A 21,328-nucleotide genomic window follows, 5' to 3' on the forward strand; every position below is an offset into this window, starting at 1 on the left:
GAAGAACAGGCACGACGAGTAACAGCCACCGCATCCCCTCACGGACGGACGTCTGACACCATGGGCACGAAGAGTCACAGCTTGTGTGTCCCCTGAGTAACACGAATGCACGCACAGGAGGCACAGAACTGCAACATATACAGGCACGAAGTTGCGGCTTCTCGGCACACAGGCACGGCTTTGGAAATGGCGTTCTCGAGGCACAGGTACAAACCAGCTGGATGCACAATAGAGTGGTGGCAGAGGCACGGTTGTGCAGTATCAAGAGAAACTGCCGTGTGACACCAGCACATACAGACATCGCGTGTGTCACATGAGGTACAGAAATGGCGAAAAAGAAGCCACGGGAGTGAAGCCTCCACAGACACGGATGTCGGCCTTCTAAAGGCAAGGTCCCGAAGAACACAAAGACAGGGTGCTAAAATGTTGCCCCGTACGTTAGCAGACATGCCACTCTCGTGCGAATGTGTAAAACACAACAATACAAACACAAACAAACGGCGCTGAATATAAGCCAAACAAAAAACACGCTTCTCCCAAACAATACATATGCGTCACGTCACGGACGGACGTCTGCACCAGAGACACGTAGACTCACAGCCAACATGATGCCTGAGACACGCGAATGCACGTACAAGAGACACGGAATTGAAGCGTATACAGTCACGCAATTGCGGCTACTCGGAGTTCTCGAGGCACGGGTACAAACCAGCTGGATGCACAAAAGAGTGATGCAAGAGGCACGGTTGTGCGGTCTCAAGAGAAACTGCCATGTGACACCAGCACAAACACACATCACGTGTGTCACGTGAGGTACAGAAATAGCGGAAAAGAAGCCACGGGAGTGAAGCCTTCACAGAAACGGATGTCGGGCTTCTAAAGGCACGGTCCCGAAGAACACAAAGACAGGGTACTGAAATGTTGCCTCGTACATTAGCAGACGTGCCACTCTCATGCGAACGTGTGAAACACAACAATACAAACACAAACAAACAGCACTGAATATAAGCCAAACACAAAGCACACTTCTCCCAAACAATACATATGCGTCACGTCACGGACGGACGTCTGCACCAGAGGCACATAGAGTCACAGCCAACATGACACCTGAGACAAGCAAATGCACGTACAGGAGACACGAAACTGAAGCGTATACAGTCACGCAATTGCGGCTTCTCAGAGTTCTCGAGGCACGGGTACAAACCAGCTGGACGCACAAAAGAGTGATGGAAGAGGCACGGTTGTGCAGTCTCAAGAGAAACTGCCGTGTGACACCAGCACAAACACACATCACGTGTGTCACATGAGGTAGAGAAATAGAGGAAAAGAAGCCACGGGAGTGAAGCCTCCACAGAAACGGATGGAGGGCTTCTAAAGGCACGGTCCCGAAGAACACAAAGACAATATACTGAAATGTTGCCTCGTACGTTAGCAGACGTGCCACTCTCGTGCGAACGTGTAAAACACAACAATACAAACACAAACAAACGGCACTGAATATAAGCCAAACACAAAGCGCGCTTCTCCCAAACAATACATATGCGCCACTTCAACAGGTTACCTAAATGTATATGAACTCGCGCAAACGTCAACAATGAACTTGTAACATGAAAAAACATAAAAAAATTATTTACAAATAACATGAGACAAGCCAAACACGATACTGAATAACAAAACGGTACTCCATAGGATTAAACTAAAAGTACTCATTAATTATACAAAAAAAGAAGTGGAAGTCTTCCAGGAGTCCATTCCTCACAGAAACGTCCACACAAACGTCCACCGTGACCATTCTACTCAGTTGGAGTTCTGCTCCGGAACATCAACGGCATCCGCGGTCGGGAAGACAACGGGGATGCATCATGTCCTTCATCGACAAAACTCGCTGGTAGAGCTCGTAGCTCACATACCCATCCTAAAACAAAAAACGGATGAGAATGAAGATATACGTAAAGAAGGAAAGGTACTATTGTTGTAGTAAAACATAATATAAAGACACAAAATCATAAAAAATGAAGTTTTCACTTACAATTGCCGCATATTTCAGGTGTTCAAGGGAAAGCGGCTTCCATTCCTAGTAGTCATGCAGACCCTTGGGAAAAGACGACTTCATACTCAAGTAAGATTTGTTTACGATGGATCCTGCCAAATCTGCCATGGAATCCCTAAGATTGCCTCCTTTGATCATGAGCTCCTCTTGAAGATCGATGTGACACTCTATTGGGATTTTGAGGAAACTGTTTGCGAGAACATCCCTATCGTTCCTGACGTCGACACTAGCGAAAACGATACCTTTGTTCCAAAGGAAATCCTTTAGAGGAGCGCACTCCATCCTGGCCTTGCACAAGTGATAGACAAGAACATTCTTGCGCATCATTAGTTGCATGACGGCAACTTTTCTACTACGATCAAAATAATCCTCTCGTGTGTACTCCAGATCAAGACCAACAAACTTGTACCTGTCCTCATGCAGCCATTCCTCATAAAGAAAAAGAATCTCCTCCACCTTGTAGGGCTCATTGGTGTACAACACCTCGAGCCTGGTATTACCATCGGCATCTATAAAGAGACGCTCAGTATTATTCCTAAAGTCATCCATGGAAAAGACGGTGACACGACAATGGAGTCTGACTGTGCTTCTCGTAAGAGGCGAGGCTGATGGGAGCTACCTGCACTTCTCTGGAGAGAATAAGACGCGATAACCTCCCGGAATAGACCACTACTTAACCTTTAGGAGAGACGACTCAGTTACCATGCGCCCATATAATTGCATCGGCGACGGTGTGAATGGACGGTTGTGCTTCTGCAGCTTATGAAACCATGCACTTCAAAAGTCACGGCTGCCACACTATAATCGAGGAGCCTCTAGGTTAACTCTAGCACAGTATCTGCCACAATGAATACTAACAATAAATAGCCATCCCATCGGTCACCAGCACATCTTTTGACCGAGAGAACAATGAGAGGAGGCAAACTAGATGACCCTGTCGTACAAATACTACACGGGGATTGAACCAAATTAAAAGCACGGTTCTGCCAGCACAAAAGCCACACGCGTTCCTCCACTTTGCTTAAAGACAAACCTCAGTGATATCAACGGACCTGCATCTATATGCCTGCACGTACAACCGAAAACATTGCCAAAACAAAAGCACATCCATGCTTCTGACATACAGATAACTATGCGCTATCATACATATTCCCGCCTGAACCCAACGTACATAAAAACAGTGGCTCCCTAGGTCAACGACTATTGAATTTTTTTGCAATAACAGAGTCACGAACCGTGGCTCCTTTCCAGATGCAAAAGTGCCTCTAAATAGGAACCAACATGCCTCCCGTCAATTTGCTACAACGACCGCGCATCTAATAACATCATCACCGTTCCTCTCCTAAAAACACACCCAACTAAACCTGATTAAACATGTGATTAAAAAAATTAAAACACAGAAGCACGAGTATGCTTTTCAGCATGTATAACCGTGCCTCGCAAAAAATATGTAAGGCAGGATAAGCACGTAAAAGACTCCGCTAGGAGGCAGCACAGCTGGACAACTATAATGGGAGGCAGCTGGATGACTCAAACATCTCATGTCCCCATAACACCTTGGAATGCACGCACATCATCTACAACCACCATTCATTCCATTTTGCAGAATAAAAAATAAAAATAGAAGCACTCATAACTACTCTTGCTCTCTCCCGTCTCCTTTATATTTCAATAAGCTCCAACTCCCTCAGCCACATCACAACTCATTTGCCTTCTCCATCGCCTGCTTCTAGGGTTCTTTCTTCTTCTCCGTCGCCTGCTTCTAAGGTTCGTGCTTCTTCCCACCAATCAATCGATTAATTTCCAAGCCATGCTTCTCTCCTACATTGTTGGCCGTGGGTGCTTGCCCTAAGCTTCCCATCACAACCCATCCGCCTTATCCGACCACCTACTTCTAGGGTTCGTGCTTCTTTCCCGTACACAGTCTCATTTCAAACAAGTTATTGTAGAGTTTTTATTGGGTCCCTCGATTAACTTCTAAGCCGTACTTTTGTCGTAGATTTGCTAGCCGTGTTTGCTTGCCCTAACCTTCCCCTACCCCATACTTCTCTCGAAGATTTGCTAGCCATGTGTGCTTGCCCTAAGCTTCCCCTACCCCAATCTCCGTTCGTCAACCCTCATTCTTCTTCTCTCCCAGGGAAAAAACATATGCGTAAGCAGCATGCTCCGATCCGTATTTACGTTTTACGTTTTGGTTTTTCATTTGATAGTTATTGAAGCATCAGATCCGGTACAACGACTTCATTCTCTAAAGGAATATAAAAACCATTAGAAAATCCAAACAAGTGTTCTAAACTCTGTCATACTGATTTTCTAGAAGGAGTAGATGAGAAGACTTCTGCTAAATTTGTAGTTGTTGTCTGCCTTCATACAGATATTTTAATATGGCTAACATAGTTGAAGCTAGTCATTGTCTACCTTCAACGCCGAAGCTTGTTTTAAAATTGTTATTATATTCTTGTTTTCTTAACATAATTGTTCTGAATTATTTAGGTCTGATTTGCCCTACCTGCCGCCAACCAGGCGGCCCTTGCGAACCACACCCTGAAGTACTCCAGGAGTTTGAGGTTATTCTTGATGAAAATTGCTGGAGACGCATGGTTAGTAAGCATCACTAACATATTAGTTGCCTACAACACACTAGAAATCGTCACTATTACTCATAACGCCTTGCACCTACACTAGGTTCCCCTGATGTCACTTCTTCTCACCTGCCTTGTCTTTTCATTTTCCAGTAGTTTGCCTGCCTATGCCCTAATTAATATAGTCCATTAGTTTTGCCTGCCTATGTCTTGATTACTATAGTGCATCTTCAGTTCTAATTAAAACTAGTCAACATATGCCAAAAATCTATATCCATTAATTTATAATACCATTATGTTGTTATCTGTAATTCTTATCAAAAATTCATATCCAAATTAAGAAAACTTTGAACATTAAAAATACACGAGTTCAAAGTTATACTTACAGGTTGTTATTTTTACTATTTTTTACAGTACGTACCTTGTAACGTCAGAGCTTTTCTCGCTGAGTACATCGACGAGAGGAAGGAAGAAGCAAGAAAATTGCATAAAGAGCAGGTAGAGCCAACCCTTCTTACACATGAAGGAAGGTCTTACAATGCTTTGTTTAAGCATAGGGCGAACTACACAAAGTTCTGCGGTGGTGAGTGGAACACCTTTGCGGATGATTATCAGCTTCGTGCTGGAGACGCATAGAATTTGAACTACCACATGAGGGTCTCAATCTCGAAATACAAACATATCGCAATGACAAAAGTTTGCTTCCATTACCCCACGTTGGTACGTATTTAATATTACAAACTTATCTTCTTTGGTTGTATTTTGATATGCATGCATCGAACTGAATAATATTAACCCGTATTACATAAAACTTTATCTAACTTTCAAATATTGTTCTTTTTCTAGCTCTCAACGACCTTTCTTATAACGATTTCGACCATGTTCACTGCTGTCTACTCTAAGGATATTGAGCTTACCTACAACCAGACACGATTCTTTCTACAACGCCTTTTCGGAGATACTTTCATCTGTTGCCGTCCATTTGTACACGTCTTGACTCCCACTAACACCAAAGAATGCGTCATGGTTGGTTACATCTGTCATTGTTAAAATACCAAACGTATTTTTCTCATATATAATATAAACAATATTGACGAAATCTTGCTTCTTTGTAAAATTATAAAGAACCTATTTATTCAAACCAAAAACAACAAAACTTTTGTTGTTCTCTTAATATGTTGTTTCATCTGTTTACACACAAACCTGAACATGCCAGGAATTATATTACTTTCAATTTAGAATTTCTTAATGTTTGCGCACTCACCGTATTCAGCCATTCTTTTATTTATTGTCCAAGTGACAATTCAATGGTTTTAATTTCCATTTAATTTCAATTTCTTCTAGAAAATTCCGAGGAGCGTTCTCTCGACACTGAAGAGATGGGTGGACATGCCAACCAATGGCACGGTGACCCTTGAAGCTCCTGATGAACCTACCCATGTCATCACTCCTTCGTCGTACTACATCTGCAAAAACGACGGCAGGATGGTAATAGAAAAGTCTTCTTTCAAAGACTTCATATCAACTACATTCTTTGTTGAAAAGAACGTTGTTCTAATCACTTTCAAAGAGCGCCATGACCGTTCTGTGTCCATCATCATTCAATGCATTCTGTAGATTACGTCAAAACCTGCACCTAAAATGGAAGCACAGTGTATCTCCTAGGATGTTCAGCGCTCATTTCAAGATGATGCCTCCCAGGAGCAAAACACTGGTTTATTTAAAATAAGTTTGCTAGTTAGGATGGTACAGTAATGTAACTATTATGGACCATGTGCTTGCTTGAACTATCCGAATGATCTTTTGAAACTTATGTAGCTCTTACGGGCCCTCTACTCACAGTTTCAAACATCAGAATGATGCTTTGCAACAAATGTTGTTTGAACTATCAGAATGATTCATTCAAAAAAATGTAGTTCTAATCCTTTGAAAAGTTTCAAAAATCAAACGAAACAACATTCTGTTTTTGATCCAAAACCTACAGCAATGCCATGTCATCAAACTTATTCAAACGATCTATTGAAACATATCTCAATTTAAAACCAAACAGGACTCCATTTTCAAGTGCAAACTATGTTTACTTCACCAACTTTTCATGAACACATAGTTGTGCACCGAATAACATAACAACAGTGCCTCCCTGACCAAGGAAGATTCTTAATTGAAAAAAACGTTTTCACAACAAAGGCACGACCATGCATCTGTTGAGTGTTCTACGGTTCACACGACTACTTTCATAGCCAAAAATGGAATACGCACATATGGATCACGCACGCAGCACGCAACAAATAAAAAATGAAAGAACGAGATAAGTGAAAATCTTTTTAAAAAACAGATAAAACAAACGATTGTTTCCAAAAATCTACGCCTGGAACCGTCGGGTGACTAGAAACTGCTCTTTGGCGGTTTCCTTTTTTGCACAACAAAATATCCCTTTCACTTTTCCGACTCCATTTGCATCCTCTTCCTCCAAAGTTTCTCGCCGGCCACAGTTCACCACCGCACACCTCCAGCCATGGACGACGGGAAACTAACAACATTCACTGAGCACATCACTACCCATGGTACAACCGTGCTGGAGGTGGTCTACACCAACGACCCAAGGACCGTGGAGCGGATCATCAAAAAGTACGAGGAATGGCTAAAGGAGGAGAAGAACAAGTTCGTTGGCCTCGACCTCGAGTACACACGTAAGAGCAGTTACGTACGACAAGGGATCGCCGTCGTCCAACTTTCCATGCGCGAGCATGTGCTTGTATACCACTACTGTAGGTCCAAGCGCTCCCAGGCGTTAGTTGACTTCCTGCAACGGAAAGCGGTAACTTTCACAAGCGTCGACACCAGGAACGACAAGACCATGCTTGCCCGTGCATGCATCAGAATTCTAGACGAGCAGCACGTCGACATCGAGAGGCTATTCTGCATCAAGGGTGGTGGATAAAGGGACTCCATGGCTGACCTTGCAGCGGCCATCATCGACCCCTCATACAAGAACATGAAGAAATCATTCCCAAAGGAGAAGCACCAGTTCTGGGAGTGGAAGCCGCTTTCCTCGATACACCTTGAGTACGCGGCAAAGGACGGGTATGTTAGCTACGAGTTGTACCGTAGAATCCTAATCATCAAGAATGGGCTACGTCACCTCCACCAACAACCAGTGAAAGAAAGACTCTGCCCGCGTAAGAACAAAGACGAGGTATCTTCCAGTGGCTCGAAGCTCCAGAAGGGAAGCAGTGGTTGGTAAATTGCGACAAAATGGATCGTGCGGTGATTGATTGATCTGTCGTGATCAAGTGATCAGGTGCGTGGCACAACTATTATGATAATTTAGGTTGAATGAACCCAGGTTGTAAATATGTTTGTTGTTGCTCAAAGATGATGTCTGTATTGTATTACTATTTTATGTCTGAACTTTGACATAGTGGTGTGCGTGTCTAAATGTAATTAGTAAGTTATGTCCCAGTATTGAGAAAGCATATATTGTATCCATGACTATAGAACGAGAGATATGTCGCACGACATAGTATTATAATTTTCATACCCAACCTTTACAATATGCATCATGCACTTACAAGAATATGTGATGGTATCGTTGCAAACTTTCAGTAGAATGCTTATTCAACATTGGCATAAACAATTCATAAATATTGTAGAGGAACATTCGGTACACAGACGCAAGGGACAAGAACTTTGTTACTTTGACCACACCGTCCATTCACAGGTTCCTCTCCGTACACCAGTCCTCCACGATGCCACAAAACTACACTGCCGTGTCCAACTGACCCATGTACAACCGTGGCTCTCTAAGTGTCAACTCAACCCATGCCTCTGGTGCCACGCACCCATGACCTTAGAGACTTCACACCTGTGCATCCATAACCAAGCCTCTCTAACCAAATGTTCAAATCGATGCCTCTGCTACCATACATCCGTGCCTCTAGACACTTGACAGCAGCAAGGAGGGTTCAAAACCGTGCATCCACACAACCATGCCTATACTGACTGCACTTCAGTGCCTCCATTTGCTCGATCGACGTGCCTCACATGAAACCCACAGTAACTCTATGTGCTCCGCGCGAGTGATCTCCCGTGCCTCCGCACAACCGTGCCTGTACTGACTTCAACTACGTGCCTCAATTTTCTCACTCCACGTGCCTCACATGAAACCCACTGTAACTCTATGTGCTCCGCGCGAGTGATCGCACATGCCTCCGCACAACCGTGCCTGTACTGACTTCGACTACGTGCCTCCATTTCCTCAATCCACGTACCTCACATGAAACCCACTGTAACTCTACGTGCTCGGCGCGAGTGATCGCATGTGACTCCGCACAACCGTGCATGTACTGACTTCAACTACGTGCCTCCATTTCCTCAATCCACGTGCCTCACATGAAACCCATTGTAACTCTACTTGCTCCGCGCGAGTGATCGCACATGCCTCCGCACAACTGTGCTTGTACTGACTTCAATTACGTGCTTCCATTTCCTCAATCCACGTGCCTCACATGAAACCCACTGTAACTCTACGTGCTACACACACGTGCCTCTCGCATGAAACCCACAGTATCTCTGCGTGTTCGGCATGCGTCATCGCCCGTGTAACTTTGGTATGCAAACACGTTCCTCTCAGTATACCCGTGTTCCAAACAACCGTGCATGTACTGACTGTAATTCCATGCCTCTGTTTGCTCAAACCACGTGCCTCACATTAAACCCATGGTAACTCTACGTGCCTCCACACAATCGTGCCTGTTCTGACTTCAATTATGTGCCTCAGTTTGCTGAATCCAGGTGCCTCTCACATAAAATAGATGCACAGCCATACCTCAGAGTAAACAACACACGTGCCTCTACTGTATTTATAACTGTGACCACAATTAAATAACATTCGTCCAAAAAAACAACTTTAAAACAGATACACAGCCAAGCCTCTTATACATCAAAATCCATTATGTTCAAAGGCTATAACTAACATCACTGCAGCAGAAGATTGAAGATAACAACAAGCCTCCCAACACGTTGTTTGAAAGTTATCAGCACCAAGCTGTTTACTTCAATAGAAGATGCCTGAAGAAAATCACTGAAACCTTCATGTTTGAACACCATTCTATTACCCAAACCAATGAAGTAGGAGCAAGGAGTGCTCACATATATATCATCATCACCAGATTCCAGAGTAACTTCAAGAGTTAAAATGCTAGTTCTAGGAAAAGTCACAAACTCCTTCAAACACCTCACAACAATACCAGGAATAACCTGACAAAAAACATCAAGCTATCAGAAATAGAATAAAAATTCAAAACTACAAATAGAAGACGTAATAAAAATAAATAAATAAATAAATAGAAACAAAGAAAAAACAATGGAAAAAAAAATCTGACCATATGATGACCATTAAAATTCATGAAATTAATCATGTGAACAAAAGGACAACAGGGTATGTAGTCATCATCAAATAGTTGACACCTCATGAAATACATCTGCTGATAATTAAGAAAAACACCACGGGTGTAATAACAACTCCCAACAAGTTCCTTCTCATAGTCGCTCAAACCATGCAGAGCTACAAAATATAATTACACAGACTCAAGGGAACAGAAAAACCAAATGTACAATAAAACAAGATAAAAACTTCCTTAAAAATAAACCTTACCAACAGACGGTAAAGGAGACAAGCATCTCCACGACCAACACGATAAAAATCAATACCAATCCAAGTTCCATAATGTTCAAGCCTAATGGTCATTATATCACTAGGACAAACACCATAATCACTGACCAATCGTTCCCAGGAAGGACCATGGAATTTGCTCCTCACACAACCATGACTAAACAGAACACCATACAAATAACCCTCATTGCACTGAAGAGCAAGATCAGTATCTTCGTCACCCCTCCTTATGGCTAAAGCCCTACACTCCTCGATGTAACGAGCAAGATGAGCTCTAACACTGCACGGAACATACTGCACAACAAAACAAAACAAGGATCATAATCAAAATCTAAACAACATGGGCAGCACCAAAAGAAATAAACGTGTGTGCCAAAAATTGAATAACTATAAAATGATTTTCTTACAACACGCCTCCAACAACGCCGATCCATGACCACACTGAACCCATCTATAGAAGAATCAACAGAAGAACACGGGCCACCAGGCATAAGGCAAAAAGGACAAGCCATAACTGCAAGGAACACAATGGTTATCAACAACTAATCCCACAAAACCCAGTTGAAACTTGACATCTGATAGTGTTGGTAATCCCCACCCATAACTATCCCATAAATCTCCATATCCCGGAAATATAATGGGAACAAAAAGAGAAATGCGAAAGGGAAACAGGGAACCCACGAAGGCAACCAGTAGGGAACGACGATATCGCGAATGGGGAAGCGCGCTCGACGCTAAAGAAGGATTACCGTAAGAGCAGGCAACAAGCGCGGCGGCCGGAACAACTGCCGCCGTAACCACGCGACAAGAGCAGCGGCGGCGCCGGGCGGAGACGACGGCAAAGAAAGAATAATGCGCGACGAGGGTTCGTCCACAACAGAGAGAAACAGATCTCAAAAAAGATCAAGCGGTATTACAAAACATTAGAAGTATAAGGACTAAAGTGAAAAAAGAAAAAACCACACAGGGAAACCAGAAACCGAAATTCATGGGAGAAGTCGTGCGCGCGCGCCAAGTGTCACGCGCGGAACGCGTCGGAAAAGTCTCAGAAGCGCTCCGCGCGTGACACTTGGCGCGCGGGGAGCGCTCCCCGACGAATCGTTGCGGGGAGCGCTCCTCAATTAGTGATTTCGCGAAAACCCGCTTGGGAAACTTCCTTGGGCTTTACCATTGTTTGGCATCATCATGAATTTGTTGGGCTTATCTTAGAGCTCCACTATTCGGCCTTGAATTATATGCCTCAGCCAGCCCATATTTTATTTTTTTATCAATTACGAAATAGTTCACTGATTGTCAAATAAAATTCATCGACTTCCAGACTTTTAAAAAAATGCCAGGCATTTATAAACCCGAATAAAACGTCCGAAAATTGAACAATGAACCACGAAAACCAGTTTGGGAAACTTCTGGAAGCATCCCAAAACCAGGGCTTCCGCGAACATGAAGTAAAAAATAAAACGAATGAAATAAGAAAGTGTGCACGAGAAGCTTCATAGCCTACTAGTTTACTAGTTTCCTTGGGATTTACCACTGTTTGGCAGCATCATGAATTTGTTGGGCTTATCTTAGAGCTCCACTACTCGGCCTTGAATTATATGCCTCAGCCAGCCCATATTTTATGCACATATTCTACTAATAAGGGGGAGCTCTTGTTAGATGCCTTAACCGCCCGAACAGGTAGCTGGCGCCCACTACACCTCTTTGTTGGGCCATCCCGCAAAAGAAGAGCCACATCATTATTCAAGCTGGCCTAACCACTAGAACCACCGAAGACTTGTGATTTGTTGTAACGTTCACTCTATAAGAAAAAGTGTGACCGTGCTATTTACTAATAACTCAGATTTGTTTAAACGTGAAATTGAAAAAGTTCATCGATTTCGCAGCAAAAGTTCATCATTTTAGAAGAAAAGGCTCACAAGCTTTAAAAAACTTCATCATGTTTTAAGAAAAGTTCACAATCTAAAAGAAAGTTCATCGATTCTGAAAAAAGTTTATGCAAAAGTGAAAAAACTTCATCAATATTGAAAAAGGTTCATCGAGTTTGAAAATTATTTCACCAATTTTGAAAAAGTTCACAAATTTAAAGAAAGAAAAGCATCGATTTTGAAAAAAGTTCATCGGATTTGAAAAAAGTTCACCAGATTAGAAAAAGGTTCATTGAATTTGAAAAGGTTCATCGGATTTGAAAAAAGTTCATCGAATTTGAAAAAGGTTCAATGAATTTGAAAAAATTTCATCGGATTCGAAAAGAAGTTCGTCAGATTTGAAAAAGGTTCATTGAATTTGAAAAAAGTTCATCAATATGAAGAGAATGTTCATGAATTTGAAAAGAAGTTCATCGAATTTGATAAAAGTTCATCAAATTTTAAAAAAGTTCATCTATTTGGCAAAAATGTCGACGGATTTGAAAAGTTCATCGAACAAAGAGGAAGGAGATATTTTTTTCCTGTTCGAACAAAGAAGAAAAAAACCATTTAGAATAAGAAAAGGACAAAAAAGAAAAAAAAAGAAAAAGGAAATAGGAAAAAAGGGGAAAATCTAAAGAATACGTGGAAGACGCACTACCTGAGCAGCTAACACGGGATGGTGGAATGGTGTGTGCATCGCGTTACCTACCATGAAGTTGCAGGATCGAATCCCAGTGATCTCGCTCCTTATTTTCTGGGTGTACAGCAGAAAAAAAGGAAAGGATGGGCCAAGCCCAGTTAAAGCGGCTGCAGGCGCTCTGGCATGTAGCGGGATGTAAGTAGGTATCGCCTCTCATGTGGCGCGCTGGATCTTGCATTGGTTTACTTCGGATTTTCCTTGCTTCTACTCAGTTTTACTTTTTCCTTGGTTTTCACCGATTTTCTTCGGGTTTTTATTTTTTCTTTATTTCAAACACATGTTTAAATTTTCAGACAGATTGTGCATGTTTCGTATACATCAGGAACATACTTTTATACATGTTTAACATTTTTCAAATAAATGATTAACATTTTCATAAATAAATATTTTGATGTCTGCTTTTTTCATATACATTGTATATTTTTCATACACGTTGATTTTTTTATAGATGATTAACAATTTTCAAATGGGAGATTTTTGAAACTCTTGTTTTTTAATATATTTTTGAATTTTTTGAAACATTTTTTTGAAACTACATGAACATTTTTTTACATTTTAGAATATTTTTTAAGAAAGTATCAACCATATTTATGAAAAGTGCCAACATTTTTGAATGTAATGTACATTTCCAAAATGGTACAGGACATTTTCTATTTACATAATGATTTTTTACTTTGTATTTTTTTTAAAGAATTCACGTATATATTTTTGAAATGCATGAACTTGTTTTAGATATCACATACATTTTTTTTAGTGCTACACACATTTTGTTAAAAATTGAGCTAACATATTTTTTACACTGCATGAACGTTTTTTAAACTTGCCATGAACATTTTTTAAAGAAATTTAACTAAATTATTTTTTTTCATAATACATGTATTTAGATTTTTTTTTGAAAATATAAGCACAAGTAGAAAATTTTCTATGACGACCGCACGTGTCTATTGGGCCAGCTCAGAACTAGCTTCCTGTAGGCGAGCCGCGCTAATGCCTCACATAAAACGAGTGATCGTCGCGTTCCCACGCCCTTAGAGCCTGTTTGGGACTGCTCTGCTCCTTCAAATTCAGCTCCGCTCCAAAAAATACAAGTCAAACGGGGTAGCTCCACGATATGCCGCTCTGCAAAAAAAAAGAATCTAGGGTACAACCCCCAGTTTTTTGTGAAGCTCTTCACGGGGTGCTCCAAAAAACTTTAGAAGCTGGAGTTGGGGGAAAATTACCTACCACTGCCACCAGTAAGTGAATACCCCTTTGTTTCTCCCTCCTCATCCAATCAAATAGATCCTTTCAGCCAAATTGACAATTTCTGAAGCTGGAGCTAGATGGAAGCCAAACACTCTCTTTGGTAGTGCTACAACACTGTATGAAACTGCTCCAAAGTGAATTTTATAAACTGAAACTAATTTTGATGAAGCGGAGCAGTTCCAAACAAGCCCTTAATGGTGGGCTTTGTTCATGGTGGATCCCAGTGGGGGAAAGGAAAACAAGAAGGCTGACACTGTTGTGATGCAATAGTGGGCTTTTGCTCATGGACTGACATGGCAGCTGATTTATTCAGGTTGCCATGTGAACATGATGGAAATTTCTCGTAGAACGAAAGAGAAATCATTATGAGCTGACCACCACCGTTAAGAAAGAACCCTACAGAAGAAACCGAAACATAACTTTCAGCTGCAGCAGGGCTACTGGGCCATCAGAGAATAGGTCGTCTAAAATGATGGGATCTCCTCGATCCCCGCGCTGATTCTACCCTTTCTGCTACGTTCAATCTTTTACTCCGTCACGTGCTCAGTCCTAAAGTACGGTATCATCTCTACTCACCGCAGACACCCCCTCAAGCAGGAGGATGGAGATACGGAGTACGTGGCGTGCCATCGGACGAATCATTGCCTGACAGAAGATTAACCAGCTTCAACACAATGTCAGTGCCCTGCCGATGAGGAATCACGATCGGCACACAGAGATCTGCAGGAAAAACTTCCCCCTGGACCACCAGACCAAGCCTCAGCCGCAGACGCGTTGTCTCTTGCAGCACACACGGACCGATTCCTCACGATTCATTCGGCCGGGAGCTGGCCCTTTTTCCTCCGGAGCTGTGGACTGTATGGACGGAGTATGCAAATGCGTCTCCGCATCGTGCAGCGATCGCAGGCGCAGACACAAGCGGACAGACGAGGCGACACCTCGCCCCTACACGCCATGTGCGTCGCACCTGTGACCTGTCGCCGCCCCTCGGCCCCTTCCTTCCCACCTCCGGCACCAGCGCCACGAACAAACCAGACCCGAAAGCTCCCGGAATATGCCAGGCGCGCGCATCGCACACATGCACCGAAATCTAGAATTCGAATTAACTACGGATTTCGTATCGTCTTTCTTCCTCCTCCGCCCCGCGCACACCAGACGCGGCGTGCTATCGGTTGGGGCAGTTGGCGGCACATGCCCGTGAATCTCCTCCTTCCTTTTATTCCCGGGGGCGATCGATCCACTTGACTTGAAGAAACCCGTCCGCGCGTCGGAATCGGAACCTGGTGAGCGATGATGGACGGATGGGCGTCGCAATCCTTAATCTTAAACGCCGTGGCGGGCTGACTTTAGCCGCCGTTTTCATGTGCGCCCAACAGCGCCCGCGTCCCTCGCTGAATTTTCTATGCCATCCGTCAGACACCCCACATGCATGCATGCACTGGTGCGCATACGATATTCCTATTCCTATTCCCTCCGGCCGGTTAAACTAGTGACGCCGGCGAAATCCATCTCCAACGGAGTAGGATAAACATGCACGGTGGATTGGATGCCCATTATTTACCTTCGAAATTCCAGACCGAAAAATGGCGGCACGAGTCTCACGTGCACCCTGGCTTGCAGCACAGTAGATTTGTCTTACCCTTTTTTTACGAGGGAGTAGATTTCTCTTACTGAACGTGTAGAGGATGGATCATGGATGTATACGAGTTGGAACCCTCGCGCGGTACTACGAAACGCAGCGTCGACCGAGCCGAGCCGGCCGGGTCGGACCACCCGTCGGCATCGAGGCCGACCGATCTAGCTAGCTAGCACATTTCTGCATGCATGCGTGGACGGATCGATCGGCCGATACCGATCCGTGGTGTGGCTGCTAGCGGCACAGCTGGGGCATGGCAAAGGACGCATGGGCAGTGGTGGTACTGTGCCTCCACATGCGCCCGGCCATGCGTGCGTGCCCCTCCCTCTGGAAAGAGCACTGAACCGATGCAACAGCTTGGACTATATATGCTATGCCATGCGCCGCTACCGTCCGCCCGCTGCTGCCTCGTCGTCCTCGCCGAGCCCATCGCGACAGCATCTCGTATGTGCACCCGGACGGTGACAGTCCAGTCCCTACTCGCCCGGTCACCATCCGCCTCCTCTCCTGGCCGCGTACGTCTCTCCCTCTCCTTACGAAATTTCACGCGCGAAGGGACGGAACCTCGACATGAAATATGCCGGACCGGAGCCTGACTGAATGCATACAATGGACGTGGAATTCACAGCGGTCGGAATGTGTAAGTAGAAGATGCATGGCGATGGCGATGGCGAGGGCTGAAGCATGTGCTTGGGCCGGTGACGTCGAGAACAAGGGGCCGTGGTTTCTCTGCCGCGACGTACCCGCGGGGCAGAGGGGTACGGGGCCCGGCCCGGCCACGGTCCTTTGGTTTTTTCTGCATGGGATCGGCCGTCACTGTGTGCGCCCGGCCCGGACCCGCCACCGCTGATCAACCCACAAGGGCTTGTTGCTCTTCTTCTTCTTCTCTCCCCGTCCGTCCGTCCCGTCCATGAGGCGTAGAGCTGGCCACGACGCGACCCGCCCTTGGCCCTTGCCAATGCAACGCATACACACTTGCCCCCTCTCTCGCTAACTCGTTTTTTTACTATACTCCAGCAGCAAAAGAGCAGTAAGATTTGCAGGTTTGGTTGTAGTATGAGTTCTCACCCGGCCGGTTGCCTGTCGACGCACGGAGATGCATACAGGATTCGACGTATCTGTGAATTGGCCATGTGTCGTGAGCACATTGACGCGGGTAGGGAGAGGGATTGCGCAACGTTTTTCACCCCGCTCCGCTCCGCTGGCATTGATTGGGCACGTACATGCGTGCCCCTGTTCCCATGCCATGCACCTCGCCAATCATTTTCAGACAGGCAGACTAGCAACACCGCGGCTCGGTCAACTGTAGCAGCCAGCGATGCGGAGCGAGGCCGATCCAGGCGGATCATCGAGGTAGAAAAGCAAAAAAAACATGATGCACCAAGACACAGCGTCTCTGTAGCTAGGGCTGAATATTCCGATCCACTATTTAACCAACTACTACATACCATACGTACTACTACTACTACAGAAAATCCATATCCTCCTAGTACATTGCATGCATTATTATGTTTTTTTACCTCCCATCATATATGCAGTGCTACGGAACGTACGTGCTACGTGCCTGGCACCAGGATTATATATCTGGAAGCTTTCGTGTGCTATGAGAATTCAGATGATAAGTATACGTAGGAGTAATTCGGAGGTCACAGCTAGTGTGCATCTGAACTCATTCTCTCGGGTTTTTTGCCGCGCGCGAGACCAATTAAAATTCACTGGTAGTATGCCGCAAAAGTTGGACCTCTTCGCGAGCTCGACATGCGGCGTGCGACAGCTTGAAAAAGGAAAAGGGCCCCGGCAGGACATAACTGTCCAAATGTTGCTGGTGCGCCATGGCCACGCTCTTATTTTCCTTTTTCAATGCCCTTAACTGCCTTCCATTGTAGGAGTAGGAGCAAGTTAATTTAATGACACGCATCTGCGTCGCTGCTTAGCATAACAGTGGAAACTAGCTGCACTGTCTAAATAAGGCTAGATCGATGATCCCTGCATGTATTCATCCAAGTACAGTAATATCCTTGCACATGTTCATCCAACTAAATACTCCCTCTGTCTTAAAATGTAAGACTTTTTTTAACGCTATCATAATGTCAGAAAACGTCTTACTTCTTGAGACAGAGATGATACCTTCCAAGAACCCCCGCAAAAAAAAGTACCTCCCGTGAAACTGAGTTGTCAAAACCCGAACTTGTCTGATTTTCTGAAAGTTTCATACACTACACTGCCCGATTGTGTTACATTCATTGTTTTGGAGTTCTACAAACGTTTTTTCCCATTATTTTCTTAGTTTTGTAATTTAAATTGTTTTGAAATTTCGCATCTCCAATAAACTTGTGCAAATGTACTTTAATGGTGGGCGCAAAGTAGCTAATATTTTCTGAAAATTTCAATCATATGTAGTCCTTTGGAAAATGTATTGCCGTGTAGACGTTTGTATGATAAAATGTCGAACAATGGAGAATAGTAAGCAACTTTTACACAAGGCATGTGTTAATCTCGGCCTCTCGGGCAAGTGATGCAACCACACACTAAGTATGTCACAGTCTTCACATAATCCATATATAAATAGGGGGAATAAGCACCACATGCACCATTAACCTATACAACAACGGATCAACACCGCCTCACAATTCACAAATTTATGTATGGGAACAAAAGGAAGAGGAAAAATGAAAAAACAAGAAAAAATAATAAGAATACCAAAGGTAGGTACTATTCAACTCCAAAATCTACCTACACACGCTTCACACACACCGGACTTATTCCCCTACACGTAGCCCCACTATTCATCATCAACTCGATCGATCCATGACTCAAATCGCATCACCATCGTCTTCAGTAGGTACCTCATGGATGAACTGAACTTGCCTCTCATCAAACATGCATGTACAACCGTCTCCACCGTACGTACGTCCTCATCAAGAATCCAAACGCATCGAATATTTATGCACGCTCATTGCTGACCATGCAAGCAAAGCAGACGTCATTGACTGCAACAAAGATATATATCGTCCCGATCGACCGACCGGGCGATCAGTTGAACTGCTGGTGATCCGCCCACGGCCAGAACGGCGGCGGCTCGTCGACGCCGCACAGCAGGTTGCCGAAGCTGGGCGTGTCGGGGCCGCCGTGGTGGTGCTCCATCTTGGGGACGGAGGCGTGGAGGAGATGGTCGATGTCGACGCCCGCGGGGCGCGCGACGGAGGGGTAGAAGGGGATCATGCCCCCGCCCCCGCCGCCCTGCTGGTGCGAGGGCGGAGCGTCCATGGGGCCGTCGGACGGCGGCGTGCGCGAGATGTCGAGGTTGATCTCGGAGCTGTTCTCGCTGCGGTTGCTGCAGGACGCCTCCGTCTCCTTGTTGAGGTTGATCAGCTCCGACGCCGCCTCCCTGCATCCCTTCAGTCCCAGTATCTGCATCGATCAGCATACAGCAGTATATATCAGCATTGAACAATCGAATCCATCTTGGTAGCTAGTACCAGTACGCAATGCAAGCATGGCAGCTTACTAGAATTTCACATTGGTAGTTCATGCAGAAGCTCAGCAGTGAATCATGCATCTGTTTCTGCCTGAATGTTATGAAGTCTGAGTGCTAGTGGTGTACTAGCAACAAGGAGAAAGCAAAGCTACGCTTGCTGACCAGCACATGCGCACCTAATCATACGGGTACTAATGGTGTTTCCGGGTCGGCCCACACATAATTGCAAATCTGATCGCGGTGAAAAGGCACACATGTACGTCTCTGCGACCATGGCAGTCGCACACAGAGATGCCGCGACCGGGATGATGGTGATGATGAAGCCATTGACTCCACTGCGATCGATCGATCGATCCTCCTCAAAAGGCTCGCTCAGAGAAACGAACAGCGACTCGCCGCAGCATGGCCATGGCCATGACCACGAGCATCTATCTGCGGACGCTGCCATATTCTGCTGCCCCTTTCCAAAAAGCTACTGTGCCTGCTCAGCTCAACGATGACGATTTCGCAGGTGTGGATGGAAAGGCAGGGCAGCAGCGCGTGGGCATGGGCGCCGGTTCCAACAACCTTTCTGCAAGCACTGAAACCCACATGGATCCGAGCCGGACATCACCAACCAATCATTGAGCCCGGGAGGCCGCCCCGAGAAAGCGCAACCGAACGGCGGGCGCCCCTGCCCCCCAGATCGTCACTCGCGCGCGCAGATCTAGGCGAGCGGCGTGCTGCTGCTACCGCGGCCGGCCGCCGGCCGGCGACGGCCAGATGCCCGCCGTTGCCGGACTGAATTGACTACACTAATTTGCATTGTGGTCTACTTACTACAGTAGGTAGGTACTGGTACATGTGTACTACGTAGGAGTACCTCGGACTGGAGCTTCTTGTTGTGGGAGAGGAGGGCGTCGTTCTCGGCCTTGACGGCGTCGAACTGGCGCTTGAGCACGTCGTAGTCCTTCTCCAGCTGCTTTGTCTTCCACCGGGCGCGGCGGTTCTGGAACCAGATGGCCACCTGCCGCGGCTGCAGCCCCAGCGCGCGGGCCAGCTGCATCTTGCGCTCCGGCTCCAGCTTGTTGGCCACCTCGAAGTTCTTCTCCAGCGTCCGCACCTGCTCCACGTTCAGCCGCCGCTTCTTCTCGCCGCCCAGCTGCGACCCGTCGTCCGACGTCTCCTCCTCGTTCGCGCCTCCGCCGGTCACCTCGTCGCCGCCGCAGCCCCCGTCGCCGCCGCCCCCGTACATCGCCGGGCGCTTCCCCAGCATTGGCGACAGACCTGCAGCACACGTAGGTACAACATGTTAGTAAAGACCTGGATCGGCTCCGTTACCGGCGCATTGCGTGCACGATCCGTGCGAGGGTGGCGAATTAACTGACAAGGCATGAAGTTATGGATGTGCCTACCGCCACGGAAGTCCTGGAGGGAGGGGCATTGGGGGGAGGGGAGGAAGGGGTTGTGCTGGGGATGGGGAGGAGGGAGGTGGTGCTCATGGTGGTGGTGGTGGTGCTGCTGGTGGTGTTCTTGGGGGTCATGCTGCGGTGGTGCTTGCTGCATGTGGAGGAGGAAATTCGGAGGGAAGAAGGCGGAGGGAGAGGACGCCATGCCATTGCTGGCCATTGGCTTCTTCAAAGGAGGACGGCGATGGGCATGGGGAGTATTTGAGAGAGGGAGAGAAGGAGAGAGAGAGAGAGAGAGCTGTGTGTGAGAGAGAAACTGAGAGGGGGAGAGAAGATGGAGGAAAAGGAAATATAACAAGGTGCATGGTGGTTGTTTATCAAAAATAAATAAAATGGGAAAAAGGGTGTAGGAGTACTACTATGATAATTTCCAAAATAGAACGCTGCTTTGAAGAGTCAAACAGATATTCTAGGAGCTACTAGTAGTAATATGGCTCACAGTAGCAGCTGGGCTATGATACACCAAGGGCACAAGCCCAGTGAAGTTTTTCTTTTCTTTTTCGTCGGTAATAATGGAAAGTTTTTTACGATCCTTTTTTTTTTGAAGCGTCGTAGTTTTGAACTAACTTTTAGAATTAGTTCAAAACTACGACACTGATTTTATTTTG

The 21,328-nt window shown here is 45.5% G+C and overlaps 1 protein-coding gene across 2 annotated transcripts; it reads right to left on the minus strand.

Annotated features, from left to right (window-relative positions):
• Nucleotides 1-18,329: 18,329 nt before the first annotated feature.
• Nucleotides 18,330-20,990, minus strand: LOC780680 (homeobox-leucine zipper protein HOX21). Of its 2 annotated transcripts, none has more exons than XM_044515248.1 (3): nt 20,667-20,990; nt 20,135-20,538; nt 18,330-19,205 (listed from the first exon to the last, which is right to left on the minus strand). In XM_044515248.1, exons 1-3 carry the CDS (start codon nt 20,878-20,880, stop codon nt 18,828-18,830), a joined length of 996 nt encoding a protein of 331 aa, XP_044371183.1. In that variant the 5' UTR covers nt 20,881-20,990; the 3' UTR covers nt 18,330-18,827. The 2 variants fall into 2 exon arrangements, with proteins under 2 accessions (XP_044371183.1, XP_044371182.1); XM_044515247.1 differs by having other exon boundaries at nt 20,640-20,990.
• Nucleotides 20,991-21,328: the final 338 nt, after the last annotated feature.

Source organism: Triticum aestivum, chromosome 4B, assembly GCF_018294505.1.
Source record: "Triticum aestivum cultivar Chinese Spring chromosome 4B, IWGSC CS RefSeq v2.1, whole genome shotgun sequence".
Classification (NCBI taxonomy): domain Eukaryota; kingdom Viridiplantae; phylum Streptophyta; class Magnoliopsida; order Poales; family Poaceae; genus Triticum; species Triticum aestivum.